Here is a 20,772-nt window from a genome sequence, read left to right as displayed (position 1 = left end):
ATGTTTGAAGGGTCATTCCCTATGGCAGGAGCATGCTCTGTTCCTGCCTCTTTCCAGAGGAACAAACTATTGAGACCATCAGGTAAAGCAGCCAGTGATTTATTTACAAATTTGTTCTCACCACCTATATAGGTGGTGCAGCGGCTTGAACAGAATCCTGGGGCTCTACGGCCTTTGAGCCCAGCAGGGTAGAGAGACCTCCTATATCCTTCACTCTACCAGTGACAGCTCTTTCTCTTTCCCCCTTTGCACCTCCTTCCTGTGTGTGTGTGTACACCTTCCAAGTTAATGAGGTAATTAGTTTTTAACTCTCTCCAGCCTATTTCAATCAATTTGGCCTCCTTCCCATATTCAAGCATGAAAGGGGCAGCTAATGGAAGTTGCAGTGATCAGAGTGCTGGATCAGCAGCTGTTGTCCAGCACTCTGTCACATTTCCCTTCTGGCAATATTACATTATGATTTTTTATTAAAGTATTTACCGTAAGGCTAAAAAAGGCAACCTTTCCGATGTAAAAGTTGTTTCCTCAAAGCAGTTGGAGCAGCCTAGTGAATCTAGCCTTTAGATTCCAGTGCAGATTCCTTGTATAACTTCAGTTTCACACCAGTGCGTATCAGAACCTAGAGAAGTCATCAAGCCTGAAGGAAGTGGAACTGATGTAACAACACGCCATGTAGAAGAGCTGTAATAAGGCATGAGTTACAGCAACTTAGTCTCTCTCTCTAGACCAGACTTCCTGAATTTGGCCCTTCAAAGAGATGGATTGTCTTTATCTCTCCTCTGAAGCAGTTCATAGTGAAATGGACAACAAATATGGGGCCAGATCCTCAGCTGGTATAAATTGTCATAGCTCCATTGATCATAATGGAGCTCTGACAATTCACACCAGTTGAAGATTTGCCCTAGTCAATCTACATTGATTTACACCAACTAAGGATCAGGCCCCATTAGGGGAAGTAATAGTGAACAGCATTAGAATAACAGCATCAAGAACAGCATGTTTTATTTGCTTGAATGGGATAACTAGAATGACCAGGAATAACACTATTGTACTTTTCTGATTAAGAAACTATTGAAGAACCATACAATAATTACAGTATGAACCAGTTGTTCCCTTTGAATGACAGCTTTATCCTAAGAATCTGAAAAACCAAGTTCCAAGTATAACAATAATAATCACTTCAGAAAATCATTGCAGTAACTATGTACCTATCTCTGTTCACTTAAAGGCTTTTCATTTCAGTGTAATGGCCTCTAGCATGGACATTCACACCTGGGTGTGTTCTGTATGTCATCCTGACAGAATCAGACTCAGGTTATCAAGAGCCTGTCCAGCAGGATCAAGAATGATTTGCTACTGTTCTAGGAACGTAAAGAAAATTGACTCTAGTTGTTTGATTTTGTTTTTTTAACTCTACTGTAGACACCACACAAATATATAAACTCTACTGTAGATGCCAGCTGTTGATCACTTGATCAATCCTTCTATTGCTTTATGAGTACCATGATTATCTACAACAGCAAAATGTCAGTCTTTCACATAAATCTTCCCTTTGGCACAATTTGGGACAAACAAATATTTAAGGACAGGGCTTACAAAGTTTTGGGGGTGATTTCACTTGTGTTATTTCAGTCTGTGGCTCTATGTAAAACAAAAATCTATCTTCAGGGATTTAAATCTCACATAACATTACATTTGCTTCACTGCACTTAATAGTTTGCCTAGCTATCCCCAGCCAAAGTGAAAAACAAATATTTTACATGGATCTAATGAGATGAACAATGCTTCGTTCTCACAGCTTTTTTTGTTTAATTATACAAGAAGTAACATGTTTTTTTGATATTATCCAGATATTTCATTGGACATTATTTTAAGGAATGTCCTGATTTCAGGACACAGATTGGTCACACTTTACATTAAGGTTATGTTTATAAATGGATTATAAAGGATGAATAAACGATTAATAGGTGTTAGAAGTATGTTACAGGCATGAGTAGTTTTGTAAAGGGACCTTTCAATGCAACAAAAATAAGTCTACTCACAGGACTACAGACTGACAATTTGCTGTTTTATTTAGCTGCATCACAACAGGAGGAGGGTGGGGGAAGTCCCACTAAATAAGGGAAGGGGGAAGCATGACTCCAACACATAATATGTTGAGTAATCCTGTTAACCTCATGATGACCACTTTACTACAAGTACTGTGTCTCACAGCTGGTTATAAGCACATCACTAGATGGTGTTATAGATGGTTATAAGTAAGGCTAAGATTTTGTCATCGTTATTTTTAGTAAAAGTCATGGACAGGTCACGGGCAATAAACAAAAATTCATGGAAGCCATGACCTGTCTGTGACTTGCTGATGTGGCTCCATGATTTCCCCCCACCACCATGGTGGCTGGGAGCTGTGGGGGTCCCCCTCACCCATGGTGGCTGGGAGCTGCAGGGTGACTATATTTCCCAAAGAGAAAAATGGGACATCCCAGCAGCTCACCCGAGGCACCCCCCAGTCACCCACAAGGCTATCGCCTGTCGCTGGAACCCTGAGGAGGGCCCCCTCAGGAGTCTGTCACCTGTTGCTGGAACGTTGCAGGGGGGCTCCCTGTCGCTTGTCGCTGCTGTCGTCTGTCGTTGGGACCCTGCCAGGGCCCCACTGGTTGTCAGCTCCAGAGTCCTGCAGCCCCTGGGGCTGAAGCAGAGAATGTCAGGGAGGTCTCTGGAAGTCACAGATTCCGTGACTTCCATGACCTCCGTGACATAAACGTAGCCTTAGTTATAAGCAACCTGTTGGACTCATCTATACTAATTGATTAACCATTTATTAAGATATTCGTTATTTAACCACCCTTTATAAACTATTTGCACATGTGACTTTAATATAAAAGGCGATTAGTCTAGTCTCAATGCAGTCTAGTCTAAATGACTAAAAGTAAAACTGTTAAAGCTACAACCTATCCCCCTAGTTTAAGTCATTGGTGGGATTAGCCCAGGGGAATGTCTGTGCTCCCCAGCTGTCTTGTGGCTAGCCCTGAAGAAGGTGAGCAAGGAGGGAGGGAAGGTTCCATGATCCCTCTCTTCTGCCCACTCTAGACTGTAAGTCATCAAAACGAGCTGGAAAACGGTAGTTTCAGATAAATGTTTGGTATGCCATGTCTTCCAAACTGTGGTGCATGGACCAACCGTAGTCTGCAGGGAGCTTGCTAGCCATATCATGCTGGCTGTCTTCCTCCTTTCTGGCTACTACATCAAATTAAAGACAGCTGGATAAAACCAGTGAATACTCTCCTGATCTTACTTTCTCCTATAAAAATTACCACTAATTGCCAAAGAGATGTTATTTGATCACCCATGGGAGGAAATAGGGCCAGCAACCAGGGCTGTTGCCCTGAGCACCAACTTCTAGGGGCACTACATTACTTGCCTTTTTTTTTTAAATTTTATTTTTGGGCATACACACTTGGCTGGTTCATTCAGGACAGGGGACCAAAATGGTTTTCCACCCTGGGTGGCAACACATTTAGGCCCAGCCCTGGGACAGGAGGTGGTGTGTGCAAGACAATATCTACATTATGTTGCATAGCTATGAATAAGCAGCAGCAATTGCTGTGGACAGCTACTAAAGGGAGACATGCTCACACCATATGCCAGCATATTTACAAGTATTCATTCCTTATTTTTGGGGGGGAGTCAAACATTAAAAGAAAAAAAATAAAGCCCTGGAAATGAGCCTGGTATACTAACCTCATCAACATTCTCAAATGCATTGATGACGTCGTATGGCAAGCATGAAAGCAGATCAATCACAAACCAGGTCTTCAGGTAGTTCATGCGGATCAGTTTGGGGTCTGAGATGACCTCTCCGGCTGGCCCAACGAAGGTGGTATGGAAATTAAGCACAATGTCTACTAAAAAAATAACATCTACAATGCTATCTACCACCAGCCAGGCCACGTTGTTCTGTTTGGTTTTAAAGGAGACGTTGTAAGGGACCAAAATAGCAGTGTAGAAGGTTAAAATCAGGATGATCCAGTCCCAGGTGGTCTTGAAAACACAATAATGTAAAATGATATGTGGTGGAGTCTTTGGTGCCTCTTGTTTGTACTGTGGAAGGATTTCAGAGCCCAGCTGCAGTACCTGGAACGACAGATATTTCAGAAAAAGGGAAATATTTTTCACTTTTTTGATTATTAAGCTCAACAAAATGTTTCACAGAAATAGTGCCCATTACAAAATCCTGCGACTCCTTTAAACACTAAAGAGTTGCAAGTACAGTACAACAGAATCCTTTTAAATTAACCGGTTGCCTCTACATCCTTTCACTATTCGTTTTTATGGTGTTGTAGCTTCCTGTTTGCATTATGGTAGCAATTTGATGCCAACCCCAGATCGGGGTCCGTCACAGGGCATATATGTCCCATAGCACCCCCTGCTGGCCAAGCATGGCTCCTGCCAGGGCTCTGCCTCATTTTCTCATCCACAGGGTTTTGTCTCTCTCCCACAGAATAGACGTGGTTCAGTCTAGGTCACTTTCAAAGGTCAGTCCACTCAACTCCAAACAATCCAAAAGTACTTTTGCCCCACTTTGGTTCCCCTTCTGAGCACTTTCTGGGCTCCCTTTAAGTCTCCCTGCTCTAGGATGGAGCATGCTTCCCTGGAGTCCCTTCACAGTCTCAGCTCCTCTTGGAGCTACCTTTCTATCTTCCCTACTCAGACGTAGGATGCTCGCTACTTCCCTGGAGTCCTTCCAGACCCTCCCACAAGAGCCCAACTTGTTTACTGTGGTTCTTCCTTCAAACAGAGTTTTCTCAGCTCTCCCATGAGAGCCAGATGTTTCAGGGTGTCACCTGACCTCAATTAGTCCAGTCCTCTTAGGCTGGGAGGCAGCTACCTATGGCACAGGTAGGGCTAATGGAACAGAGCTGGCTAGCCTAGGCTTCTTAGACCTTAAGGGTATGTCTGCACTGCCACTGGGAGTGAGCTTCCTGCCCAGGTAGATGGACTCGCACTAGTGGGGCTTGAGCTACCTCACTAAAAACAGCAGCGCGGGCATTGCAGGTATGGTGGAGACTCAGACTAGCCACACGAGCTTAGACCCAGGGGATCGGGTTGGCGTGAGAGCCTGAGCTCCAGCCTGAGCCGCAATGTCCATGCTGCTGTTTTTTGCGCACCAGCTCAAACCCCACTAGCGTGAATGTGTCTACCCTGGCTGGGGGGACTGGCTCCCCGCTGCAATATAGACTTACCCTAAGGGGCAGGCCTTCCTGTTACAGGGCCCCATTGCATGAGGCATTGAAAACATACATAGCAAGAGACGGATTCTGTCCTGAAGAGTTTACGGTCTAAATAGACAAGACAGACGAAGGGTGGGAAGGGAAGCAGAGGCAAGGAGTTACTTGCACAAGGTCACTGGCAAAACCAGGAATAATACCTAGCTCTCCTTATTCACAGCCCAGTGCCACAACCATTGGACCACACTGCCTCTGAATGCTGTTGATTTAATTCTCTGCTATACTGAAGCTATGATGTGGCATGAATTAATTGGACTTTGTTGTGCTACTTTGTGGGGCATAAGAGTAAACTCACTTTGCTTTCAATACCACAAAATTGTACCATTAGCCCAGTAAATTATGCCAGCTTTTAACTTTCACTTTCCATTAAAATAATTCAGACATCAGGAGTACTGAATATCTGAAGACCTAGGATCTGATTTCTGACCTCATATAGGCCCAAATTCAACAAAGCACTTAAGCAAAGGCTTAACTTTAAGCATGCGCTTAAAACTCATTGGCCACACTCTTAGCTTGAAGTTAACTCCTTTTTGGAATTGGGCCTTGGATTGGTTTTACCCCAGTGTAACTTCACTGCCTTCATTAGGCCTGATTAATACACTGGAATAACTGAATAGAATCGTGTCTGGAAGGTTTTGGACCTGATGTTCATCTCACGCTAGTGTAAATCAGGAGTGACTCCATGTAAGTCAATGGATGCACACAGGCATGAAACCAGAGTGAGATCAGAATCAGGCCCTTACACTTTTTCCTCAAATAAAAAATGTGAAGGCTTGCATTGGCTCAGTGATAGGAGAAAATTGAGAGGAAGATAAAGGCATTGCCAGAGGGAGGTGAGTCAATGCCAAACAAGTGGCATCTGGGAAAGCTTTTTAGATCTTCCATTTTTTTTCATGTTTACTATAGCATGGCCATTAATTTGCTTTGGAGAATGGGGAAAGGGAAAATAAATCGCTGCCACCTGTAGGACGAGAACAGACAATATGCCCTCACAGGAGTTATCCGCACATCAGCTTTTTAATATCATTTATATGCAGACTTTTATTTGCAGACTTTGCTGAACCTTTTAAAATGATCTTTTGTGAGCTGATGGCTATTTCCAACAGATTAAACTGAAAGGAAAAAAGGAGAACAATCAGCTCTTAGATTCTGTCTTTATAAGCATCCTAGGGCCTGATTCTTTGTTCTTCTGCACCTTTTATGGTCATTTACACCTGTGCAGAGTGAGTGCAAAACAGCACCACACTAGAATGATAGCATTTCACACTCATCTTGCACAGATGTAAATGACCGTGTGAGGTGCAAGGCTGTGGAAAATCAGGCCTGATGATTGTCAGAGTCCAACATTTTCTCCAGGAGGGGGCAGCAAGAGCTGATCAAAGCCATAGATAGATTACTCCTGCGGAAATTATGCGCCACTGCACATGTGCAGAATTCATTTCCCCCTGTAGATTTCTTTGCTTCCACACAGAAAAATGACAGGGAAGCAAAGGGAATCTGCAAGAGCAGTCACACATCACTCTCTAGCAGTGCAGGTACATTGCCGGAGGGGCCGGCGGAGAGGTAAATCACCGCAGGGCTAGGGACGCCCCAGCCAGTTGCTCCTACCCTGGTCTGGGATCAGGTGCTAGTCCCGGCTGGGCTGGAGGCAGGAGAGGACGGGACTTCCTCTTCCCCTGCAAGGAGTGGCTGGGTCTGCGACAGACCTCCCCCAAGAAACCTCCCCCAGCTGCAGGAAGCTCAGCATCCTCCCCTGCTTCCTGTCCCCATCGTTCCTCAGCTGTGGGGAGAGGGGTCACTGTACAGGGAACTGCTCACCTGACACTCATGCATCCGGACCTCCCATACCCAGTCACCCATGCCAAGCCTCACCCCGTACACCCAGACCCCCGCTACCCTCCCATACCTGAACTCCACCCCATTGAACCTCAACCCCTGCATCTGGAGCCCCCCTGCACCCAGACCCTCACCTGTGCACCCAGACCACCCCCCACTGAGCTCCCTGCACTCAAACCTCCACCATGAGTAGCCCTACCCCACTGCACTATCCTGAGCCCCCACATCCAGACCCCCATGCCACTGACCCCCAACTATCTGCACCCAGACCCCCACCCCACCAATCCCCACTCCCCAGCATCCAGACCCCCCCCCCACGCTGAGACCCCCATGCCCAGACCCTTCCGCTGAGCCCCAACCACTTTCACCTGGAAGCCCCTGCAGGGTCCTATTGTGCTGCACCTGAAACCCCCACACCCAATGATCCTCTGTGCATCCAGATCCCCCCACTTCTAAACCCTCCACTGAGCTGCCTGCACCCAGATTATCCCACACAGAATCCTCTCACACTGAGCCCCTCCACATTTGGACCCTGCCTGGTTGAGCCTGCCTGCCCCACACCTGGTGCACCTGGCACAGAGGGGCAGGGCCCCAGAGTGTTTCTGGGGCAGGCCCTGGCCTTGTGCTGTGTCAGGGTCAGATGCAGTATCACCACTGAGTCTGTGTCCGGGGGATGCGGAGCCAGGGAGGCTGCAGGGTGATCTCCCTCCTTTGTACAGCCTGTGCTCCCCATTGCCATGCTGGACCCTCTGCATTTATTTATTGACAAATAAAACTTGCAGAATTTTAAAATATTATGTGCAGAGTTTTTAATTTTTTGGCGCAGAATGCCCCCCGGAGTAATAGATTTGCAGACTGCGTACACCCAAGATCAAACAGAGAATCATCAACGATCCAGAACAATATGAAAAATGTAGGCAAACGTGACCTCCTATGCTGAACTTAGCTTCCAGAAACAGCCGCAAAACAGAGGGTCAACATGTGAGGCTGTAATTAGAATCCTAATAGAGCACTCCAGGCTAGGATTTGGTCCTGGCTATCACAAAGCATTCCTGGAGCCATATCCTGCCAGCCCTGGACCTTATTCATCCAGTGCTCCATGTGACAGGAAATCTGCCCTTGGGTGGTTAGAGAAGCTTGAGGTGATGCGAGGTGGCAATAACCCCCTCTCTATCAAGAGGCTGCAGCCAACCACTGCCATCCCCCCAGAAGTATGTGGTACTGGCTGGGGCAGCGGCTTGGGCAAGTGCCCATGGATGAACTGATTCAAAATATCCCTTTGAACCACTGTGGGTGAATCCAACTATTGGCTTCAATGGGAGTCTGCATAAGAAGTAATGGTAATATATAGTCCCAAGTCTGAAATGCAGTATGAGGGGCAAGCGGACTCATCCAGACTACTCATCCACTGCAATAATTGGTCAGCATGCACTTCCCATCTCTGACAATAGCAGGTATAACCCAGAGTGACATTCTGCAGGTCAGTTAAGTAGATTTTAGTTATAATACTTAATGGTCCCAGCCACTGCTAGAACATTTTTACCACCTCTTAAATGCAGGGCAAAACCACGGTTGCCTCTTGTAACATGCTGCTGAGGATACCCAGAGCTGTTAGCCACTGTGTGACCTCTCTGCCTAAAAAAGGGAGAGTTTTGCTGGTGATTAGATTGTGTCTCACTTTCCTGCCACACTGGTCTGTCTTCCTCACCAGCAAACTCCTCAAGAATCTCCCAGCCTAGCAGGTAACTATCAGTGAACTCTAGCCTGCAAGCTCCTCAGAGATGCTTCTCTGCGATGTACAGCCCCTACCACTGTGCTTTCACAGAATATATCAAGTTTATGCTGTGCTGAGGTGTCAATACATCACAGCTTATTCATTTAACTGGGTGTAAAGCACACCCTTCCCTTCAAACACAGCGCCGAATTGGTTTATAGTAAAAATATAGGTTTCAGAGTAGCAGCCATGTTAGTCTGTATTCGCAAAAAGAAAAGGAGTACTTGTGGCACCTTAGAGACCAACAAATTTATTTGAGCATAAGCTTTCGTGAGCTACAGCTTATGCTCAGATAAATTTGTTAGTCTCTAACGTGCCACAAGTCCTCCTTTTCTTTTTAGTAAAAATATAATAAGTTTGTTAACAGAAGACCATGGATTAAGTGATACCAAATAAAAGAGCTAAAAACAGAAATGGTTACAAGCAAATAAAAGTGAAAACACACACCTAAAAGTCTAAAATTTAAACTCAACAAGCTACAGCCTTGGTTCAAGGTCTATTTCTTACCAATCTTTTTATTTCCAGCCATGGCTGACTCTCTCTCAGTCAGGACTTTCCACAGAAGAACAAGGTGCTGGGTTTCCTTTGTCTTTCTAGGTGAAAGATCTTTGCCTAAGCAGGTTTCTCACCTATGTTTAGTTTCCTGAGACTTCAACCCTCTTGGTTGAAGGGCCCATCTTTCTCATCTTGCCACAGGTCTGGCCCCTTGTGTCTGTCCAGCAATGGATACCAAGATGGTGTCTTCTCTCTCCTTCTATCTTCCTAAACTCACACTTTTGTCCCCAGACTCAGGATGATCTCATGCTGTTCTTCCCTTCCTGTGGGCTTCCCATCCCCCTGATGATTCATATGTGAACTGGGCTTCCATTGTTTTCATTCTACTAATCTAAATTTATATATAAGACAGGTAGGTAGCTGTTTTCCTTCCTGTCTGGGAGAAAAACTGATTCTCTCCTTTTGGTCACAGACTTTAAAGCATAATATTAGTGAGTAACCGTAATTCCTCATCTAGTGTTAATACATATATTTCACAATGATATTAATCACCATTGTCACCAGTTCACATATGATCATTTGTATTTAAAATGGGTCATGAAAGTTGTGACCGTAGTGAGTTGGGGTGCACTGGCCTGGTTAGACCAGCTGAAACTCACTGGTACATGTCAGGTAGTTCCTGGCCATCTGGCACTGAGGTGCTCTTGGGGGTCATACTACTTATGCCATCAAAAGGTCCTTGGAGACTAGGGTTGTCATTTTTGGCATACATCTACGTTAATCTCTATCGACATTGTTACTTCAATATAGCCACAGGCAGACATTCTGACAACCATCCTGACAACCACCTTTTAAATCTGGAAATATACACATGAATCTTGACAGTGAAAAACCCTGAAAACTAAAAATAACTTGTCCTTCGTATGAGTAAACTATATTTTAGAATTTAGGTTCTATAGGCGAAATTTTCAAATCCACTCAGAATGGCCTAATCCCGAGACCCTGAAACTCAATGGTAAAACTGCCAACTCTTAATTAACACTAAGAAAATCTTGCTTTATGTAAATTAGAAAAACACTGTCTGGAAGCTTACTCGTGTATTCACACAGGTATATGTATGATAGAAACAAAAAAAGGTAAGATCTATCTGTATCTGGCCTAGAAACTAAGGGCCAAATTCTGGTCCCAGTTACTCTGATGTATATCAGAAGTAACTTCAGTAAAGTCAGTGAAGTTACACTGATGCACAACTGAATTAAATGTAAGGAGAATCAGACCTTGAAGCTCAAGTCACTATGAAGATACACAACTTGACTGCTTTAGTTTCTTAAATGTTATCAACAATCAACAGACTTACTCTCCCTTTATATATGAGAGGTCCAATGACTGCAGCATAGAAAATAAGAGGATTTAAGTCTGTCTTCCTTTTTGTTTTGTAGATCATGCTATTCTGCACTGAACTGAAAGGCTCACGGCTTAGTAATAGATATTTCACCTCTAGGTCTCCAGTTCAAATCTAGTCCAGGTTGAAAAGGACCAAATATAGCTAACAACTGATAGCTACTTGACCTGTTTAAATTAGTAGGTAATCTCAGCTTTAGCTGAGCTCCTCACAGAGATATGTGCATGTTGCAAACACCATCAGCACATCTGGGGTCTTGTTGCCATTCTCAGAAGGAAATCCAAAGGCACAGAGACTGAACTATCCTCTCACCCATGGAGAGGGAGGCAGGGGAGTAGGTCAGCTTGTACTGTGCTCTACCTGTTCTGTAGATAACCAACTTGACTTCTGTCTCTGGAGCTGCCAACCTGGGAACTTTCACAGTCACCAAACTCTTTTTTTAAAAATTGGAGGAGGAATAAACCCTCTAATGAACCTGACTGTTCTAAATGAGTCATCACAGGGTTGCTTTTGTCATTAAGCACTAGCAGCGTGCCCAGCACTGCAGAAAAAACACAGAGAAAGACCCAAGAAGATTACGACCGAAGGGCTAGGTTTTGCCTGGCAGCTGTGTAGGTGTATAGAAAACTGGGAAGAGCTGTTTCCCCGCCTTGAGCCCCTGACATGAGGGGTGACACACAGCCCAGCTGCTCCTTCATAATGCCTCCAAGAATGTAAATCACCCCCAAAGGGGCATAAAAGAGTAGGGCCTTGTCCCCACACCCTCTGCACCAGCCAGCAAAGCTAGCCAAGCACCGAGAGAGGCACATGCTACACCAGCTTAAAGGGTGGTGTACCGGAATGCTCTCCCCGCGCATCTGTGAGCTCTGGAAAGGATTGTGCCACCCTGAAGCACAATCCTCTTTGGAGCGCCCACCTGGGAGATGTGCCCCAAGACCTGTGGTGGTTACCAGCCTATGTGTACCAATTCTGTTCCAGCTAGTAGCCATGCATTTCTGCTCCTGGGCAGGGGGCAGGGGGAGAAGAAGATGACCAGAAAAGGAACTATGGAGAAAATGTAAGCAACTGATGTTGGTTGCAATCCAAAACATGTAATAAGTAAATACCTCATTACTATAAGAACTAGACGCCTAAATAAGTGAAACCAACCTATTTTAGGAGGGTTTTTTTTTCCATTTTGTGTTTATAGCGCAATAAAAGAATTATTTATTTCAGAAAGTTATTAATAGCAGTATTGCCCCAATTATTTATGATTCATCTGCTACTACTATAGTACTATCTGTGTTTATTATTTTTGGTAACAATGCCTGATGTTTTAATAGCTCTTTAAAGCCATAGATTATTATTTAGAGTGGAGAAGTAACAATTTTCATCAAAGTTTTGCTAGGCTGTATTAATATTTTTAACATATCACAAAATACAAATATTTATACCACAGACTTGTTACAGAAATGGGGATTGTGTCAACAGTCAGTACTCGAAGTTAATCAACAAGTTGCCACTGTAATTTGTTTTAAGGTCTTTTATGACTGAAAAAAAAAAATCAATCATTTGCAGCCACATCTCCCTTTTTCATTCATTCGCACTCTCACACACAAACACAACCCTGGTGGGCAAAAAGTCTATGTTCTAAGTTTCAATTTGAAGTAGATATTGAGTTATAAGGCCCTGAAAAGGAAGGTTGACAATGGAAATGCTGGTATACCCTTTATTAAGCAGTGCTGCCAAGAGCCACTATAAATTTAACTACTTTTATAGCTTATACCTGTTGCGTTTTTAATTGTGACATAATCTTGTGAACACAGAACTTCATGGCAAATGTACAGAATAAATCAGCCAATAGCATCAGTACAGAGAACACGTACAGTGCCCAATGTCCAGGGACAAAGGTTCGTAAGTCAGCTGCGGGGTGGTCAAATTGTAAAAGGGTATTGATTAGTTTATATTCCATTGCAACTTCATTACGTCTCTTTCAAAATCATAGCACGTCTTAGCATTTACTATACAATACATTTCGGAGTTTTCCATATTAAAAATGTATGCTTGCCATGGCCAGAGAAATCTAAACTTGTTACTATCTGGCAGCTGTTCAGTGGCCCATGCGAAATGAATCGGTGGTCTCAACTTAGCGCGTGGTGAATGAGTGTCCACGTCATACCACCACTGTCACAGCACAAACTGGCACTCTCAGCAGAGAGGCCAAGAACAGAATGGGCATGAAGACAGAATTATCCTCTCAGGGTCATACTGATAGAGGGTAGAAGCTCACACTGACACTTCCCACACTTTACCTGCTCAGTGGATAAACAAAGGCCTTTTGCAATCAAGCACCTTTCTTGAATTCAGTTAATTTACAAGATATTACTCCAATAAATACAGAGACTTCGAGAGCAAATACCACTGACAGTCAGTAGAGAAAAAAGGATGAATTTTTAACTTGAATTTAATACTCTAAACTGGCTGAAGTTTATTCAGAGCGGTAGAAAAGCTCTCACATAAGGCTTGCAAATACATTGTCTCATGTCCAGAATAGTCCAGACACTTTTATAGAACAAGAAGGCTACCAAGCTAGACCCAACCAACCGCTCTAAGTAAAGAGAAATGGTCCTGCTTCTGATTACACATACCCAGCTTTTACTCTGGTCTAATGCCTTTGGCTTCAGTACAGTTACTCCCAATATACAATGATGTAAATGAGATCAGAATCAGACCCAATGACCACTTTAAAACAATGAGTGCAATATTCAAGTGGCAATTAAAGGAACTCATTCCACGCATGTAAAATAAGTTCCTGCCCTTTATTAGTAGCAATGAACCTGCCACCTGCACCAGTGCAAAGTCTTATTGAACACATTATCCACTCATTGAGTTCATTGGAGCAACTGTGAATTGACATCATGAGGCAGTGATCCCTAGTGGACAGAACACTCAGCTAGGACTCAGGACACCTAGGTTCTGTTCCTGGCGCTGCCACTGGCCTGCTGGGTGATATTGAGCAGGCTTTTAACCTCTGTACCTCAGTTTCCCTACCTGTAAAATGGGGATGATGCTTATCTCCTTTGTAAACTGCTTTTAGCTGTACCAGTGAAAAGTGCTATATAACAGCTAGGCATTATTATTACTAAATGAGATCAGAAACTGGTCTTGTGTTTCTAAGTTCTAGCACGCACTGGAAAAAGGAAAACATTTGAAATGAAGGAAAGAATGACTGATGATGGGTCTTGAAGTTCTTTAGAGGTGTGTAAAGAAGGTAGAGGTGGGGAGGAGAGTTGCCCAAAATTCTGCCGTACCTAAGCTACCACAAGGTGAAGGCTTTCCCAGCAGTGCCAGCCATATAGGACGACTACTGAAATCAGGTTTTCATTCTTGATTAACTGAGTGCAGAGAAGAATCAAAGACGGAATACACAAGCTCCGTAGTCTGCATTGCCACAGCCACATACATGTGCCTTTTCAGGCTCATGTTAAGTTATGGTGCAGATATTGGCCAGGAGCGCACCTGTTTTTCATAGAGATCATGATACATATTGGAGTAGGTTCTCAGAGGTGCTGAGTACCCACACCTCCCACAGAGACCTTTAAGCAATGACAGACTTAGCTACACTAAAGTCTTATCTACACCAAGACATTTTGTACCTGTTGTCAGCAATTGTGGCAATTTCCTTGATACAGACAGCCAACCCATATGGCTGGTTGAAGTGCTTGGGTATATTGGGCTAACCCATTTTCAAGACCACATCAGGAAGACCTTCTCTAAACTGTTGTCATCACCAGTGCAGCTTCACCTGTGGCTGACAATGGATGCTGAATGTTCTCGTGTAGGCAAAGCCCATGAACCCACTGCAGGATGTTTGCGACTGTCTCTCCCTCTAGTGGCTGGAGCCCTACCAAGAGGGTACAAACCCTTATGCTGCTAATACTTCCTCCTTGAGTTCAGATGGAAAAGGTGGTTGTAAGTTCTATACCCACCCATCTGCACTGACCACAGCCCACCTAACGCTTGACCTTTTCATGATGCCGTTTGATCCTCTTTCAAATCCTTGCCTGACACTCTGCCTCCTTACATTATTTATAGGATCAACTAAATAGTGTCCTTTGCTTCCCTAAACTGTTTACAGCATTGCTATGTGCAGTTATGCAGCTGGTTCTGTCCACTCTATCATGTATAGTTTATAATCAGTCTAAAATATTTCAGGATCCTATTGGCCAAAAAGCAACTTGTAAATGACTTCAGTGGGAGTTGGGTCAGACTCTTACATGGGTACAATTCCAAATTATATGAAGGAGAGTCGCATCCTTGAGGGCAGAATTGGGCTGCAGGAGTTGGATATATTTTTAAGACTGAGAGCACAATATTGGAAGCGTGCACTACTGTAGATATCAGTGATGAATGGCAGCAGAGTTGGGTTTTTCCCCCACATAATAAAGCTGTGCACTCAACAAGGGCCCCAGCTGCTGAAAGACACTTAAGATTTCTCCCTCCTTTTTTGCCATAATGATATTGTGGAGTTAACAGGAGTAAGGAAATTATTGTGCAGAATTTCAACCATTTTACTTACAGAATTGTCTTTCTAAATGAAATGAATTCCAGTAGGAGTAGACACAAATATATTTGGGCAATCTCAGGCCCTGCAAGTGAGTGAAAGGGCCACAGAACCAATTACAGACTAACTGACCTTCTGAAGCTCCCACACAGCAAAAGCAGCGTGGTCTAATTGGTAAGGCACTGGCCTTGGAGTCAGGCGTGCTGGGTTTTCATCTCAGTTCTACATCTGACAAGCTAGGTAATTTTGAGCAAAATCACTTCACTTCTCGGTGATTCAGTTCCACATCCTGTAAAATGGGGATAAAGATCTATACCTTCCCTTATAATTGGCTATGAGATCTACAGATAACAATCACTATATGAGAGCTAACAAGCATAGTTTATATAGGATAAATATTAAAAACACCTGCCAGCCTCCTGAACTCTTTTACTTTAAGAGATTCCGATGAATGAGTGAGGTTCATGTGTGGAACCTGATGGAAAATGACAATCCCTTTTCAAGTGTATCCCTAAATTACCCCAGAATTTATATGTCGAATTTTGGCCCATAATAATTTTTTACAACCAATTCATAAACCCCTCAAAATAAGGGGCCTTTAATGAAACACCAACAGAGTTAGCAGTCACAGTGACTTTTACTATCATTACTTTGCAATCACATTGCATTTGGACTTCTCTAGCTTCCTAAAAGAAAAATATTGTTAGATCCCAATCTTGCAAGAAACTAAGTCCCTTCTGGGAGTCACTGGCCATCTCATTAAGGGTGCTTAGCACCTTGCAGATTGTCTCTCTTAATGTGGTTCTGCTCCTGGGAAAGCTTCCATAAAGTGAGTGGATGGCTACAATATTGATCAACGGCAACAAGAGAAGACATCTGACTTCTGAAGACCACAAATCCTCAGATCCAGCTTCCTCCTAGATGTTCTCCCAGCCCTTTCTACACTGACAGTCCTCAGCCAATAGGTATTTCCTAGGCTTCTCTGCTGTACTACCCATAGCTTTTCCCACCCAGTTATGCTCACATGAGCACTCATAGATCCTAGTGAACTTTGAGATCCTTGGAAGAAAGGCAACATATAAGTGAAAAATACTGGTTAGTATTAATATTGTTATATGACCTCTCTGATGACCATATGAGTGTAGATCCTAATATTATGCTTAGTTTACGTGACATTTTATGGACAGCACTTATTGATTCATTGTCCAGGGGGACTTACTGCATAGCACGTTTGTTCCTGGATTCCCTCCCTTCCAAGCCTGAACCTAATGGCAAAAGAGCACAGACGGTGCATAGCTAGTATAGAGAGAATACTGTCAGCTACATGAGGACATGGAAATATTATGTAATCACCTTTCCCCACGGTTAGCCCTCTGAGTACCTTTTCCACTGGATTCCCACTTTCCTTCTAGTCTTCACCATATGCAAAAGATATGTAAACTAGGTCTAGTGTAATTTCTCCATGGATAAGGTCTTGGTAATTTGGGACGAAATGAGACCTACTTACATCTACCCCAGTAAAGATGGAAGTACTTCACTTACAGTGGCATTTAGGTGTGTCATTCATCTGTAAACTGCACTAGAAGACAGTGATTTTAGGGTAATGAATCTTGTCTTCTGACCACACGTTGAAATTCCATATACAGACATACGGATTCAGCAATCACAATCTAGTCACATGCTCCATACTCTCTCTCACCTCGGCAAGTCGAGAATGCTTGTGAACGTTCTCTCCTTTCTGCACGCTTGGAGCAAGCTGCTGCAAGACGCCCCGGCTGCTTGTGAGGGCTCGTGTCAAGCGAGCAAACTTCCCCCAGCCTTGAGAAAACAGAACAAAGATTACACAATAGCTACAAGAAACAATATGGAATTGTATTTCAGGAAGACTCTCCTAAATCCAGGGATCAAATTCAGCAGTGATAAAGGTGGTATAATTTAACCACATGCCAGGTGGAAGGCAGTCAGTAAACAGATGTCAGTGTAGTAAAGTGGCCAAAAAGTGTGGCACTTCAATGGCTGTGCAAGAGGACAGTTACATGGATTGGGTATTTCCTGGGGACAAAATTCTGCCCTGGAATAATCACCTATTGAAGTAAGTGATCTGATTCAGATCTCACATCAATGCAGGAGATGTTCCTGACCTATCCAGGTGAGAGACCAGAATCGGGAACAATGAGAGTTATAACAAGAAATGAATATGGCCCCAGATGTGTAGGGGATGGTGTGGAGGTAAGCAAATAGACGATACTACATGATCTAACAAAAAAAGTGCAGATGAAACCAGCAACATGATTTTATACCCTCTGCAGATGAAAGGAAGGACAAAGCAAATACATTTTTCAAACTTTGTAAAAACATTCAGCTGCCGGGGAGGAGAATTTATATGCTAAGTTTTAGCCCAGAACAATTTTTTACAACCAATTCATAAACCCCTCAGAATAAGGGGCCTTTAACAAAACACCTACAGAGTTAGCAGAAACAGTGACTTTTATGATCATTATTTGCAATCACAGAAACTCAGCCAGAACATGCATTTGGACTTCTCTAGCCTCCTAAAAGAAAAATATTATTAGGTCCCAATTCTGCAAGATACTTAGTGCCTTCTGGGAGTCACTGGCCATCTCATTAAGGGTGCTTAGCACCTTGCAGACTGTCTCTCTTAATGTGGTTCTGCTCCTGGGAAAGCTTCCATAACCTTCTGCCTCCATTAAGAAAATAAATTATACTATTTTTAAAGAGCAGCCTGGCTTGCTAATGTGCAAGTCTCCTATTAAAGTCATTCGGATTTGAGTGGTTAGAGTGCTGCCCAGTACTTTGAACGTTTCCTGTCAATGCCCTGTTGTGAAAGTGTTTGCTGGAATGTGTGTTTGCTAAATAAAAGGGTGACACAATAAAGAAGCAAATTACATGGATTTGCTGTTCAGCAGAACCTTCCTAGCCTGGGGCTGAAAAGGTGACTTGACATATGTTTCTTAAGGAAAGTGCAAAGAGGCAACCCTAAAAAAAGGGGTGGAATCAGACAAAGAAACAGTTGTTGAGGCAAAGAATGTCTCTTACAAAGCCAACACTGAAACCCCCCCCCTCCTTTTAAGAAGGTCTGATTGATAGAGCTGGCTGGAACCAACTGCCTATTTCCTGGAGAGTTCAGCAGTAATTAGACTTTTCATTTCCATCCATTGGGCCGAATCTCACCTGAGTAAGGAGCATAGTGTTTGCCCCAGAAAGAAGGAGATCTCTTCAGAGAAACAGATTACCTTTCCAAATACAGAAGCAGATCCTCAGCTGAGGTCAATCAGCCAGCTCTATTGACTCCAGTGCAACTATATCAATTTACATCAGTTGGCCCCAAATCTGTTTATGTTTCACAATAGTCAGACTGATACATTTTCCTGTCAGCTTTTTAACACAGTACATTTCTAAGGAAATATTCTTCCCTTGCTGTCCATGAGTAAGTCTCATTAACATTAATGGGCCCAGTCCTGAAGCCCTTACTCATTTCTTATTCAGGCAAAACTTTAAGTAGGCCAGTAGGTGTTATGAGAACATGGGGGAAACTGCTCCTAAGGGCCAGGTCCACAGCTGGTGTCAATGAGCATAGATCTTCTGAAGCGAATAGAGATGGTGTAAGTTGGTATGTCTCCATTAGCTTTAGAAAATCTATGGTCATGGATACCAACTCAGAGTCTGGCCCTAAGACCTTCCTTTGACATAACTTGGATACCAGCATGACTCCACTGGAGTTACTCCTGATTTACAGTGGTGTAAGTCAGCGAAGAATCAAGATCATTGGATTTAGAGTGGTGTGCATCCAGAGAAACTGGGGGATAATTTGTTCAAGTGGCAGTAAATAGAATCACATGGGTTTACAGTCTCAGACTTATAGTATGTGATATGAATAAAGCATGTACACCATATGAGTATTATTAGCAAGTAATGTTGTCCGTGGTGCTGAAATGAAGTGTACTTTGCTGTGTATAAGTTTCAGAGTAGCAGCCGTGTTAGTCTGTATCCGCAAAAAGAAAAGGAGTACTTGTGGCACCTTAGAGACTAACAAAGTTATTTGAGCATAAGCTTTCATGAGTGCTCACAAAAGCTTATGCTCAAATAAATTTGTTAGTCTCCAAGGTGCCACAAGTACTCCTTTTCTTTATGCTGTGTATAAAGATTACACACAAAACAATATGTTAAATACCTTAATATTGCAAAGCCAAGCACTCAACAGACAGGAAATGCCAGAATTAAGGCTGTCCATATGAACATAATCTGGCTCCCTTGTCCACATGCATTAAGATACAGTCTTTAATTACATGATCACATACAATTTTCCCACCAGGATCCCTGCCTCATTCAGTGCACAGGATGGACAGAGCTCAATTAATGAGCAACTATTCAATATTTTATTTTATCTTCATTGAACAATGTGTGGCCCTAGGCCTTATTTACTTCACACTATTCAAACTCTGCCCTGAGTGTGTATGTAATGTTCTAGGTTTTTAAAAAAGCAAACTGTGGAATCATATTGACACCCACATGGGTTATCAGAGGAATTGGAACGTTTGGATCCATTGCATGGCTATCTTCCCCTTGAGTTAATGGATTTACCAATAGCAGTAGTAGGTTGTCATCCTTTATGTGGACCAGGGTTAGAGGCAGATGAGACACACACATTGCCGGTGGGTTTTACAGATGTTTGCTGAGAGAAAAGAATGAGGAGACTTGGAAATCTGGGATCCCATTCCACGTTCAGGAGGGGAGTCTATTCTAGTGGTCACCTTTCTGCCCCTGTCTCCCTCAGTCTGTACCTATTCTAGTACTGTCTTTTCCTCATTGCCCCACTGCAGCATCTCACTGCATTTCCCCACCTCTACCTTCTTATCCCAGTCCTACTCTAATCCTCTGACCTCCCTGTCCAAGTCCCAGTCTTCTCCCCAGTTCAGGCTCCTCATCCCAGTCTACCTACGGGCTCCTTGCCCAGAGTCCCAGTCTCTCTCCTTCCCAGGTCTCAGTCCTAGTTCCATAGATTCCAAGACAAGAAGGGACCACTGTGATCATCTCGGCCGACCTTCTGTATCACACAGGCCACAGAATTTACCCAAAATAATTCCTACAGCATAGCTTTTTAAAAACATCCAATCTTGATTATAAAAATGTCTGTGATGGAGAATCCACCTTCTTCTTGGTAAATTGCCCCTCACTGTTAAAAATGTACACCTTTTACCAGTCTGAATTTGTCCAGCTTCAGCTTCCAGTCATTAGATTGTGGAATACCTTTCTCTGCTAGACTGAAGAGGCCATTATTAAATATTTGTTCTCCAGGTAGGTACTTATAAATTAATACAGTTACCCCTTAACCTTCTCTTTGTTAAGCTAAATAAATTGCTTTCTTTGAGTCTATCACTACAAGTTTGATCATTCTTGTGGCTCTTCTCTAAAC

The 20,772-nt window shown here is 43.3% G+C and overlaps 1 protein-coding gene across 3 annotated transcripts in view; it reads right to left on the bottom strand.

Moving 5' to 3' along the window:
* KCNH1 (potassium voltage-gated channel subfamily H member 1) overlaps positions 1–20,772 on the bottom strand; it is a 302,534-nt gene that overhangs the window by 237,452 nt on the left and 44,310 nt on the right. For all 3 annotated transcript variants that reach the window (XM_043543694.1, XM_043543695.1, XM_007058018.4), the window contains 2 exons: positions 17,038–17,156; positions 3,742–4,134 (listed from right to left, as the gene is read on the bottom strand). In XM_043543694.1, the coding sequence (XP_043399629.1) occupies positions 3,742–4,134; positions 17,038–17,156 (512 nt within the window). The remainder of the gene's footprint in view (positions 1–3,741; positions 4,135–17,037; positions 17,157–20,772) is intronic.

This window comes from Chelonia mydas, chromosome 3 (genome assembly GCF_015237465.2).
Source record: "Chelonia mydas isolate rCheMyd1 chromosome 3, rCheMyd1.pri.v2, whole genome shotgun sequence".
Taxonomy (NCBI): Eukaryota; Metazoa; Chordata; order Testudines; family Cheloniidae; genus Chelonia; species Chelonia mydas.
Note: the sequence above shows the minus strand (reverse complement) of the source record. Positions and strands in the feature narration are given on the sequence as shown.